Raw genomic sequence first — 13,015 nt, forward strand, 5'->3', positions numbered from 1 at the left:
AACAATTACAAGGACTCAGCAGTCATTACACAATGTCCATGTATACGCACTCTACCACTATCCAATCTCTTCAGCGGTAAGCCTTCCAGCTTAACCAGGAGTCCCACATTCGCACACGCCTCTATGAAAGCAGAGTGAGTTTCGCCTGAAGACGTGACCTCTCCTTAGGCAGGTGAACCACTGTACATTCGTATCACATTACATCTAGCTTAGTGGAGCTACTCAGGTGAGGAGCCAGAAGGATGAAGGTCAAGAGTCTGATATTTTACTTCAGAGCAAGGAAACTACATCCAGATAACCCAATAAAACTCAGTTGAGCCTTTCTCATCAATACTCAAGGACTTCACACAAGACACCTTACAAAAGCACGGGGACTCATACTCACCCCGGTGGCTCTTCGCTTCTTTCTAACACTGTGCCCATCATTCTGCTCAGCACCTGAAGTACAGCTACTGTCAGTGGCTGCATCTGCTAGGCTGGAGATCGCATGAACTGAAGATGCATTTGATGATAGTGAGTTTCCCTCTCCACTGCTCTCCTGGGCACGGTGCTCCAACGATGGTGTAGACCTTTCCTGGCTGTGCAGCTCTCTGGCCGAATGCATGAAAGGCATCATGGGATCAGATGGTAACTGTGCACTATGTCGCCTTTGGGTAGGAATGTTTCCAACCCTTTCACCTGTTCTGACAGAGGGAGTCAGAGGTGCCACTTCCTGATCAAGATACATGGCTGCCTTTTGACTCGGGGCAGTACTCAATGTGTTACTAGGTGAAGCAACCTGCTGGGGTTCATTTTCTTTGCCGGTACCTTCCTCACTAAAGAAGGTATATCCAGGAGCCCTGTCCACGATCACGCTGCTTTCAGAAAGGCTTCGTTTTCTTGCCAAGCCGGAGGATGTGGAAATGGAAATACCTTCCCACTGGAATCCTTCAAGTCTGGACAGATCAGGCTCTTCATCTAAATCCAAGACTTCCTGTTCATTTTGAACCAAAGGTACCATTTCTATGCCAAACCTTTAAAAAGGAAAGAGAAAAAAAAAAGGGAACAAATGAGATGCAGCTGGGGAGGAGCACAGGAGCACCACGTAATGTGGTAGGTTACAGAGGTCAGTTCCTGCAAGGGATTCAGAGAGGAAACACACACTGCAATGCCACAGGCACTAAAACAGAATGGTACACAGTTACAGAGTGCACACAAGTTAGTAACAACTGGGTTGCCCCTCCCCCTTCAAATAGAGCTTTTTCCATAATAAACGTTTTAAAAACAAAGAAACCAGTTTAGCAAACATTCACAACCACTAAGTATGCCTCTCTATGCTTTACCACACCATGCACTATTATTCAAAGGCCTAAGAAAGAAAAATTAATCAGCAAGAACAGTAAAGACCCTGAGCCTGGAGGGTCACACTTATACTGCTGCAAAATTATGGTTTTTCAAGTAAGCAAAGGTATGTCGAACACTCCTTGACCATTCAGAGCAGCACCTCAAAACATGTCGAGCTTAGGAGAAAGCACTCTGACCCTCTCTGTACCCCTGAGCCGAGTGACAGGCGGCAAGAGCAGATACAGGGAAAATTTTACCATTGGTTCTAAACATTAAGGTTCAGAGGGAGATACCACGCTCTGGTCCATTTGAACCAAAGTGACAGATTTCTGATGGTGTTTTCCTAGGTCCATAGTGAGTTTCTCAGGTGTGCCCCATCTTTACTGCACTGTCAGGAAAGACTGTCACATGTGGCAGACAGGGGCAGTCACGGTTTGATACTGAATTAAAGAAGACATCTACAATTGATATTTTTGACATACATTTAATTAAGTAGAACATAAACTCTCTTTTAATCAAGGCCAACCGGCGGTACCCTTCAAAAGAAAGCAAGGACAGATACTGAAGGAGGCACACACCTGGGTAAACCTTTGCCCAGCTCTTGCTTTTTCTTGGTTACTTGTTGAATGACCTGTTCCCAGTTGACATTTCTCCTTGACACATTTAGAATCTGTCGTAGGGTTGGCTTAAGCCCAGACTCCTTCTCTGTTTCATTCTTTCGGTGGCCGCTAATATTCCGAATCCGTCGAGCACTATTGAGGTTTGGCTCTGGAAGATGTGTTCCAGTTTTGCTCTTCAAACTAATGTGTCGGGTTAGATCTCTCTGGAGCGAGGCAGGAAAACCAAGTTTACTTAGATCTGGCAGGAGTGTGCCTGGAGGCTGATTACTGATATCACTTTTCTGAAGCTCTGTGTCCAAGCTAGCACCCTCAAAGCTCTCTGTTTCAAAAGGTCTATCAGATTTAACAAGGTTGTTATCCTGTACACCTTCTAGAGAGGTCTTCAAGTCTAGCAGTAAGCTAGAGTGTGAACTGGCTGCTTCCGCTACCTCTAACTCGGCCTCTTTCTGGTGAACTGTGGGATGGTGTGGGGAGGTGGAAAGGGTCCCAGATGTGCCCAGGACCTGGCTCCCTAGCTCCTCGCCCGCAGTGTGAGCACTACAGGATGCGGCCTCTGTAGCTGCCAGATCCACTGCTCCACTTTTTTCGCTGTGCTTTTCTGGATCAGATGTGGCACCATCAATTTCAGCCGAGCGCGCCTGACACTCAATGTTTACAGAGTCTTCTGCTGACTCCTCCACACTCCTACTTTCTTTTACACGGTTCTCAGGCCTTTTGGGCGCGCTAAGGAGCGGCTTCCGCGGTGTTTTGGAACACTGGAGTGCCTCTTGAGCTTTCTGTGATGTGTCATTTAACTTCTGGTCAGGTTCCTTTTCAGAGCCTGACACAGTTTTACTCCCCTTTAAAACACGAGGGCATACGTCATGTGACTTGGGTGAGTAGGAAGAACCATGGCTACCTTCTACAGTGGATTTGTTCAAGAGATATGAACGATCTCCAGGAGAAAAGGATTTTGTCTCATTGTTTTTTGAGCGGTTCTTTAAACTATGTTTATGAGGGCCTGGTTTAGGAGTTGGAAGTGAAAGGAGAGGGGATTTCAACAATGGACTCTTACTTGACTTCCAATGTGGTTCAGACTGTTCAGTAATAGGGCAAGCTCTCTCCGCCTCGCAGAAAGCAGTGCCATCAGGACCGGCTTTGTGACTGGGAGATCCAGGACGCACTTCCTTTTGTGTTTTTAGCATCGTTTTATCAACGGGTTCTTGCATTCCTGCAGTTATTAAGCTAAAATTAAAGAGAGGTTTATCTACCACTTCTGACTTGTTGCCAGTGGCTTCTCTGAGGGCCGACTGTAAATCTGGAGTCTTCTGGGAAGGATAAGGTGCCCAGCGGCGGAACTTCTCCCTTGCTGTGTTGCCGTTCTTTCCATTAATTTTTGAGGCTGCTGTGTCTGTCTGTTTAGTGGTCTGACTTTCCCGCTGCTCAAAATTGAACTCGTGTAAGCCTTCCAAAGGGAACTTGTCACTGGCAAACCCCTCGGCAGGACCTCTGTATTTGCCAGCTTTGTCACTGTCCTGCCACTGCCATTTGTATCTCTCTTGATTGTACTTACTTGGCTTATTAGGTTTTTTGTTCCACATCTTGGTCATGTCTTCCATTTGATAGTTAGAATTTCTGTTTCTGCCTTGTTGAAATTTGTCTCCAGTGCCATTGTAATTCCAACTATTTGTACCACGCACACTGGATTTCCAGTTTCCGTTACTGTTGTTCATGTGCCAGCTGGAAAAGCCACCTGTTCCTTCAGAATGCCAACTGGAATTCCTTCCTGTACCATTATAGTTCCAATCCACCACCCCATTGTTTGAATGCCAACCTCCAGAGTTGCTGTGATTATGGAACCAGGCTGATGAGCCCCTTGCAGCACCTTTATGCCACCCAGAACCTCCTCTTGGCCCACCGCTATTCCTCAAATGCGGAAAGCTACTTTTCCTGGTGTTATTAAAGCTGTCTTTTTCCCATTTCCAGTCCCGCTGCGGAGGTCCACGGTGATGCCTTGCTGGCTGGCCATAGCTCTCTCTGTCTTGGTAAGGGGCTCGGTCTTCTCGTCTCCACTGGGGTTGCCTGTCATCTGAGTTTCTTTCTTGGCTGTTACTGGAAGGCTCATTTTGTCTGAAAGAAAAACAGTTTGTCTTTATGGATTTAATGAAATTCTTATAAATTCTTTTTTTAAAAGGCATAACCCACCCAAACGCTCCCGCTCCTCTCCTCTTCTTCAATTACAGAATGGGCCTGCTTTTACACCTGTAACCTAACAGACTATCTTCCCCTTCATCCTAGAAATATTAAAAATTGGATATTTATACTGTCTTCCCTCTCTGGCTTCTATTGGGTTTTCTGTGGTGGGTGGTTAATGTTCTAAAATTTTGTTCCTATTATCTTAGCATTTTTACATTGTGCGGCTCTTTTCCAAATAAGAACAGTTTTTCTGTTTGGAATAGGCTTAGAACCAAGCTGAAACAGTGAATTAGGTCACAAACAGGAGTAAACAGCACAGGCCAAATAAGAGTTCCCACAAGAGCTACAAAAAACTTAGGAGGAGCTAGAGGCACTTTACAAGCCTGCAGCTGATCAAGCTATTTATGTTAGATAAGGAGTCCACAAAAAAGGAGGGCAGTAAGTAATGCTCCTGTGTCTAGCATCCCAGCACGCTAGGTGCTCAAAACACCAGGGAATAAAGTGAGCTAAAGTCATGCAGATTAATTCATTAACACTAAGTACTTCATCTGGGTCTCCTCATGAACTCTGATAACCCAGAGACATACATTTACTACTTTAAATGGAGAGGCGGAGTCACACAAACACAGAAGGTAGAGCAAACCCTGAATCCTGACTTTGAACCTAAGAAGTTTTATACTAACCACTTAGGCCTTGATCTAATAAAAATGTCACAACAGTTTTCGTAGTTGTTTCTTTCTCTAAACTGGACAGAGGGCTGGAGAGATGGCTCAGCAGTTAAGAGAACTGGCTCTTTAGGGTTCAATCCCCAGCACCTGCAAGGCAGCTCATTAACAACATCTGTAACTCCAGTGCCAGGGGATCTGACACTCTCTTCTGGCCTCCATGGCACCAGTCATGCAAGAGGTGCCTAGATATACATACACCTATACCACATAAAATAGTAAAATCTTAGACTGGGCATGGTGTACACACCTCTAAACAAAGCACTGGGATGCAGAAGTAGATGGCTCTCTGTGAGTTTGAGGTCAGCCTGGTCTATGCAGTAAACTCCAGGCTACTAAGGCTACATAGTAAGAGTCCGCTCCAATGAACAAAAAACATTCTTACATTTTAAAAACTAACCTTAAATGGCTTTAAAAAAAAAAACATTGATTGTGTGTATGGGCATGGCACTGAGCATGTGTGTAGATCAGAGAACAATTCATGGGAGTCAGTTCTTTCCTTCCTTCATGGGGGTTTTGGGGATTGAATGTAGGTTGTCAGGCTCGACTACAAATTCCTCTCCCCATAGAGCCATCTTCACAGCTCTTTTGTTTTTGAGAAAGGGTTTCTCTATGTAGCCCTGGAACTCAGAGATGTGCCTGCCTCTGCCCCAAGCGCTGTGATAAAAGCACCGCCAGGGCCTGGCTATCTTGACAGGCCTTTAATGCCTGTAGTATGCTGGATACAAATCAGTTCCTTTTTTACAAGATAAAGTTAAGAAATTCACCTAGGCTGGCGAGGCAATCCTAGCCTATAATCTTAGCACTTAGGTCAGGGTGAAGAAGGTGAGTTGGACAACATAAAGAGACCCCACTCCAATCAATCAACACAGAAAAGTGGTGCATGATCTTACAGAACTGTGTCACTGCAGGGACATACAAGACTCAAAGAACAGTAACTGTGATATCAGTGTCTAATCTTAGCCTCTGATGTTTAATCATTTAAATAGCAAAGTTTTAATAGTAGTTTTGTTGTTAACTGTTAGAAATTAGTGCCCTATAGCCCAGCAGTGGTGGTGCACACCTTTAATCTCAGCACTTGGGAGGCCGAGGCAGGTGAATCCCTGTGAGTTCAAGGCTAGCCTGGTCTCCAGACTGAGTTCCAGGACAGCCAGGGCTACAGTTTCAAAAAAAAAAAAAAACAAACCCACATCCCCCAAAGGAATTAATGCTCTAACCTTCCTGAAACAGAAGCACAGACTACAGCTGTACTGTAGCTATGAGAATGGCATCAGAAGAACTAAGAATTCAAGGTTGGTGTGGACATTTTAAGACTAAGAAAATCTTCAAGGACGTTTAAAAAATATTAATACATAGTATAAAGCTACATATTTTCTACCTATATTTAAATTTCTAACATAAAAAAGGTGAGTAGGTTTAATATTCAAGAAAAATCTTTAAAAATTTGTTTGAAATTTTCTCTTCAATTGTTAAGATTTTAATTGTTCTCTGCTTCATTAAGTGAGTTCCTTAGGGCAAAGTCCGGTGTAGTAGCACATGCCTGTAATTGCAGCACCTAAGTGGATAGAGACCAAAGTTCAGAATCATCTTTGGCTACGAACAAGCTGGAGACTAGCCTTGCTCATTTAAAAACAAACAAAATTTAAGGCCATAAAATCAGTTGAGTAAGACTATAAATGCCTAATACACAAATACATAAACAAAGGTATAAATTTGGGAAGTACAATTAGGGAACTTATAGTGCTCAAATTTACGATATTAATATTTATAGAAATACCCAGAGTGAACCAGACACTGTGTAGTCATTAAAATTTCAAAGGTAAAATTCAAATCTGGCAGAAGCACTGTGCTAATTTATAAGAGGTAATCCTTCCCCTAAGAGATATTATTTAGGCCATAAAAATATTTAATGAAAAATAATATAAATGAATAATAGATGAAATGTCAATTCAGCGATGCTTATCTTATATGCCATAGCTTTCTAGCAGAAAACTGGATACTAATAAGATAGCTCCACACAGCGACTCAAGACGACAGTTTTCAGGGTTGTAGCTCTATTAATCAGCAGCTGTCTAAGGACAAAACCGAGTTTAAGGACAGATAATGTAGCAGTTCATAGTCCTTCAGTCTCCAAACAGCAAACTCAAACAAAACTTTGTATTTAAGATAAGATTAAGTTTTGCCTCTTAAAGGCTTACTTTCAAATTTCAAATCATGGGCCTGAGAATGTAACAGTTAGTGGGGAGCTTTCTTAGCTACACAAAGTCCTAGAGGTTCCCCCCAGAACAGAAAAACTGTCTATGTGAGATTCTATCTCAAAAAAACCCCAAACAAACAAAATGACTTACCGACTTTGTTCTTTTCTTTCCTTTATTAACTGAACAAGTTCCTTGTCAAAATAATCTTCTTCTTCCTCTTCCTTTCCATCATCTTCTCTTTCCTGGGCATCAACATTATCTTTGTGCAACTGGTCAGAAATGTGCTTTGCATATGCAGAGAGACCCACTTCTGTGACCCCGCACACTCGGCACTCATGACTAATGTCCCTAGGGAAAGAGGGAGATGAGGGACATTCAATTCTCCCCACTGGCATGGCACACTCACCAGATCGCTAGTTTCCTCTGAAAGACACTGCACAATTGGGCAGAGCGAACAATCAGTGCTGGTAAATGTCAATGCGCCTTTCATCACTTTTAGTAAACTTGTTTATAGATTACTTTGAAATAAATTTTAGATTCTTTTCCAGCAATCAAGAGGCAACACACTTCAGATCAATGAGATTTAGGAGAAATCTTCTTGAATTGCTGTACTTAAAATCTTGCCAGAGGAAACATGGTGAAAGGGGAGGCAGGGCAGGGGGCTCAGAGCAAACACAAGCTGCCCTGGGGCACAGCCATGGTGCCAGCTGCACCCAGAAAGTCTGGTAACAGCACTTCCATTTAATCTCCAGCTCTCAGGCATTCTTCCAGTGAAGGCTGAGGGTGGAGCAAAGAGGAGGGGAACAGCCAATGTCAAGGGGAAACTAAATTGGAACAGCTGGCATTCTGCCTGGAATGTGAAGATTCCGGACCCTGGCAAATGACAGCGGCAGTCCCAGCAAATGCTCTTAGTCTGGATGACACATGTGACAGATTCTGCTTCAGCAGGGCTTACTTTAAAGGGAATGGAAAACATGTCAGTCGTGGGAAGTTAACAGCTGTGTTAGGCAAATGTTTTCTCTCAAGTTTCAGAAAATGTTGCAGTCCCGATACAAGCAAAACTGGCTTTTATCTAAACTGGGTGACTGGATTGCTTCTGTTTTTCTTTTACTTGACACAATGGCAAATCTCATATTTGGCCAGTCTTAACAAGCAAAATCTTAAATCCTCTTAGACCTGTAGCAAATCAATAATGTAACTGCTTTTAAGCTTCCTGCAATCCTTAGATTATGTCCCCTGTCTACGCAAGCACTAATGAGAATCATGCAAACTGTGGCTGTCCAATAATCCAAACTTAATCCAGGATCTTGTGTCGTGGGCTTATAGCAGTGATGAAATATGTGTTTCTGACCCCAATCTGTATGTCTACATCTATCTCTCTACATTAATCACCAGAGACATATGCCATGAAACACAGTCACCTACCCATCCTTTTTATAAACAAATAATCTATCAAAATAAGCAGAACTGATACGAATTAACAGAGATCATGAAACTGAGCGCTTCATTTACTAGAAGACAGTTCCTGTTACAGATCACCTGAATGTCCATTTAAAGCAAAGCAAAGGAAAAAAAAAACACACACCTTATCAAGCAATTACTAAATACCAAGCACAAGGTTATAAGTTACTCAGAGTTACAAACTATAAAACCTCAAACAATGCCTGGTATATTTTAAAAAGCAATATGGGGGCTGGGAAGATGAGAACATTTTCTGTTTTCCCAAAGGACCCATGAATTCCACGGGGTCTGACACCCTTTTCTGGCCTCTGTGGGTACCTGTTCCTGTATTATATAAATATACATATACACACAAAAAAATAAATCTTCAGAGAGAAAAGCAATACTTTTGGGCTGGAAATGTATCCCAATGGCAGGACGTGCACACAGCTAGTGCAGGCTCACACTGCAGTAAGAAGCAGAAGCAGAGTCAGTGAGGCTCTGAGAAGCAGACCTCTGTGAGTTCAAAGCCAGCCTAGTCTTCAAGCAGTTGCACACCAGCCAGGGCTACATAGAAAGACCCTGTCTCCAAAAGGGAAGAAAGAACAGAAGGATGGAACGAAGGAGGGAAGAAGAAAAAAGAGGAAAAAGAAATTTCCATCCTCCAATACTGTCCCCCCTTTTAGTATTTATTTATGTGCATTGGTGCTTCGCCAGCATGTATGTCTATGTGAGGGTGTTGAGTCTCCTGAACAGGAGTCATAGACAGTGTGAGCCATCATGTGGTTGCTGGGAATTGAACTTAGGTCTTCTGCAGGAACAGCCAAATGCTCTTAGCCACTGAGCCATCTCTCCAGCCCCAATACTGTTCCTTATATTGGAAGAATCTCTGAAAATCTAAAAAAAGTAGAAAATTTACATTTTTTTTGTACTTTTTAGTACAAATGCTAACAGTTTAATAACTGCATCTGTATATTTAAAGATTAAGCAATACCAGGTGTGGTGGCACACATCTTTAAATCCTAGTACTTTGGAAGCAGAGGCAAGTAAATCTCTGTGAGTTTAGGACCTGCCTGGCAGGGATACGTAGCGAGACCCTGTCAAACAAACAAACAAACAAACAAACAAACAAACAAACAAGAATCATTGCCTACTTTCTCATCTCATCAAGAATGAAGTTCTCTGAGACAACTAAGATTGATGCTCATTCTAGGCAGTATTAACTTGTAATAGCAAGCCATCTCACGACAACACAGAAAGTTTAAAATATAAACAGGAATCTGTTCACAATGGGTAGCACCAGAAGAATTTGGCAGATATAAGACAAATGCCATACATACAGTGTAACCGAAATCCAAACCAACTTTGTTTTTAGTTACAAAACCATCTTGCCTTCAATGTCATCTATGATTCTACTCGATGTATAAATGCTAAACTGAATGCTGCCATACCAGTGGCCTCATTCTGTTGGAGACTTTTGTACCATCTCTTAATTTTTTCTTTTTTTAAAAAAATTAATTTAATTTATTTAATGCATTGGTGTTTTGCCTACATGTATCTGTGTGTGTGTGTGTGTGTGTGTATGAATGTAAGTGAGGGTGACAGATCTTGGAATTACAGACAGCTGTGAGCTGCCATGTGGGTGATGGAAATTAAACCTAAGTACTTTGGTAGAATAGTCAGTGCTTTTAATTGCTAAGTCATCTTTCCAGCTCCTTAATTTTTTTTCAAAATTGCTGATACAACTTTATAAAATGCAAAAAAATTTTTTTCTTTCTTTTAAGATCTATTTATTCATGTACTTAGTGTATACACCAGAAGAACAAGTCTGATCCCAATACGGATGGTTGTGAGCCACCATGTGATTGCCGAGAATTAAACTCTGGACCTCTGGAAGAGCAGTCAAGTACTTTTAACCACTGAGCCATCTCTACAGTCGAGAAATTTTTCTTATATTCAAGCCATCAATATCCCTCTTTTGAATTCCTCATTAATAGCTAGCTTAAAAACTTTGCATAATACTAGGTGATGGTAGTGCACATCCTTAATCCCAGTAGAGACAGGCAGATCTCTGAGTTCAAGGCCAGCCTGGTCTATAAAGGGAGTTCTAGACCAGGCTTCAAAGCTATAGAGAAACCCTGTCTTGAAAAACAAAAACAAACAAAACAAAACAAAAACCTTTGCATAAACATGTAATTACAGACAAAATGTAGTCAGTGCTTTGTTTTAGCTAACAAAGGCAATGTTCTTCCTCGGGTGTTTGAAGGGCCCAAATTAGCTCCATCCTGTCACCACACAATTTCCCCTCATGTACAAAAGGCAGTCCTAAGATACTCTGTGCTTAAGCCTTTCTTTATTAAGCTTGCTCTAACTAAACCACAACAGCTGCTTGATAAATAAAGACTTGAGTCTTCGGTAGCTTCTATCTGGAGAAACTACTTATATCACACCTACCCCTTGTCCCTAATTAGAAACCTAGGAAAACTTACCAAGATGGTCAAGCCTGCCTTCAAAACTGAATATAAAAACTTAATAAAGTATCTTATAATAATTCTTTACAAGATCATCACTGAAGAGTAAAGTTCAGTTGTAAGCACAGTAACTGAACATGAAATTCAGAAGAAAGTCATATATTTGTCTCTAAGGCACAAACTAGTTATGACTGTCCTTAAAATAATGCTTAAAATAATGTCAATACATAGGTTTTGAGACTTTTTGTGGGTTTTGCATGCTTTTCACTGTTTTTTTTTTTGTTTTTTTTGTTTTTTCTCGAGACAGGGTTTTACTGTGGTTTTGGAGCCTGTCCTGGAACTAGCTCTTGTAGACCAGGCTGGTCTCGAACTCACAGAGATCCGCCTGCCTCTGCCTCCCGAGTGCTGGGATTAAAGGCGTGCGCCACCACCGCCCGGCTGCGCTTTTTACTTGTTATAGGCTAGCCACTTGTCATGGCTGCACCTAACATATGAGGAAACCTGTACGAATGTGCTCCCCTCTCAATAAAATGAGTTAGGGTGCTCAAGATGGCATTTACAAGAGAAAAAGAAATTACAAAGCAACACATAATCCACATGAGGTCTAGTCACTCAAGACAGAATGAAGCCTGTGTATAGATCTAAAACTGTGAATGCATATAAAGTTTGGGTAGGACAGACAGCAAGATGGAATGGGATTATTAAAGAGGAATAAGGTAAATCTTTCCTTTCCTTCCTTCCTTCCTTCCTTCCTTCCTTCCTTCCTTCCTTCCTTCCTTCCTTCCTTCCTTCCTTCCTTCCTTCCCTCTTTAAGACAAGGTTTATCTATGTAGTTTTGGCTGTCCTGGAGCTCCCTATGTAGATCAGGAAGGCCTCGAACTCAGAGATCCTTATGTATCTACCTCCTGAGTGCTGGGACTAAAGGTGCATGCCACTACACATGACCCACTAGACTTATTTTCTGTGATCCTATATTCATTATCATCTGAATCTTATATTTTAAAATAAGTTTTAGGGGAAGCTGAAGAGCTAGCTCAGCAGTTAAGAGTGTTTACTAAACTTTCAGAGGACCAATATCCATGCCAGGCACTCCAACTTCAGGGAGATTCAACACTTCTGACCACCACAGACACGTGCATTCATGCGTACATATTCACACGCAGATATACACACATACTTGAAAATAATAAAAATAAACCTTTAAAAATAGCAATTTCCTGGGGCTGGAGTGATGGCTCAATGGTTAGGTGCACTGGCTGGGGCACTCCCTGGAATCCCTTCTGTCCTCCATTTCTAACTGCCCCCTCATCTTGTTCCTAGCTCTGCAGCAGATAGCCCCTCCTTCCTCTCTCCTCCATTCTCAGGCGTCTATACAGACCCTGGTGGTATACCCAGCTTTCCTCCTGTGGAGCAACTCCCCTGCCACTAGCCCATCCACATTCCTTAGTGTCAACTTCCAATAAATACCCAGAAACATGTTCTACCCTGGAACCCCAGCCATCACACCTGGTAGACTAAAGCATTTCCTACCAGGCAACCCACAGCCACTGCACTCTCCTAAGAACCAGACAAGGCAAAAGAAACCAAGGAAAGAATTCTACACGCTCAACAAAGTCAAGTGCAGATATCAGCACCTAGAGTTACAGTCATACCAAACCCAGATGCCTAGATACCAGGATAAAAACACAGCAACAGCCATGACAAAGTCTCCTTCTACTAGAGCCCAGAAACCCTACCACACTAGGCCCTGAGTAATGCAATACAGCTTAAGCACAAGACAAAGACTTCAAAATACCATTATGAATATTTTCAAGATCCTTAAAGAGGAAATGAACAAACCCATTAATGAAAACACCAACAGTGGAGTGAAATGGAGAAAACAGCTCAAGAGAAAAAAGGGAGTCCTAAAGAAAACCCAAGCTGAGGGAAAACAAGAAATGAAAGTCTAGGTGTTATGGTAAAAATAAAATGCCACAGGTCCCAACTGACGGCAGTAGGCAGCGGGCACGAGACCACAGAGGGCCACAAAGGCAGCCGGGCTAGGCAGGGAGCGGAGTGGCAGG

The 13,015-nt window shown here is 42.3% G+C and overlaps 1 protein-coding gene across 6 annotated transcripts in view; it reads right to left on the bottom strand.

Moving 5' to 3' along the window:
- Znf106 (zinc finger protein 106) overlaps window positions 1-13,015 on the bottom strand; it is a 56,632-nt gene that overhangs the window by 25,018 nt on the left and 18,599 nt on the right. For 4 of the 6 annotated variants that reach the window (XM_005364311.3, XM_013352638.2, XM_005364309.3 and 1 more), the window contains 3 exons: window positions 7,192-7,389; window positions 1,902-4,052; window positions 386-1,013 (listed from right to left, as the gene is read on the bottom strand). In XM_005364311.3, the coding sequence (XP_005364368.1) occupies window positions 386-1,013; window positions 1,902-4,052; window positions 7,192-7,389 (2,977 nt within the window). The remainder of the gene's footprint in view (window positions 1-385; window positions 1,014-1,901; window positions 4,053-7,191; window positions 7,390-13,015) is intronic. The other 2 variants (XM_026787824.1, XM_013352640.2) reach the window with 2 other exon arrangements.

Source organism: Microtus ochrogaster (genome assembly GCF_000317375.1).
Source record: "Microtus ochrogaster isolate Prairie Vole_2 chromosome 14 unlocalized genomic scaffold, MicOch1.0 chr14_random_1, whole genome shotgun sequence".
NCBI lineage: Eukaryota > Metazoa > Chordata > Mammalia > Rodentia > Cricetidae > Microtus > Microtus ochrogaster.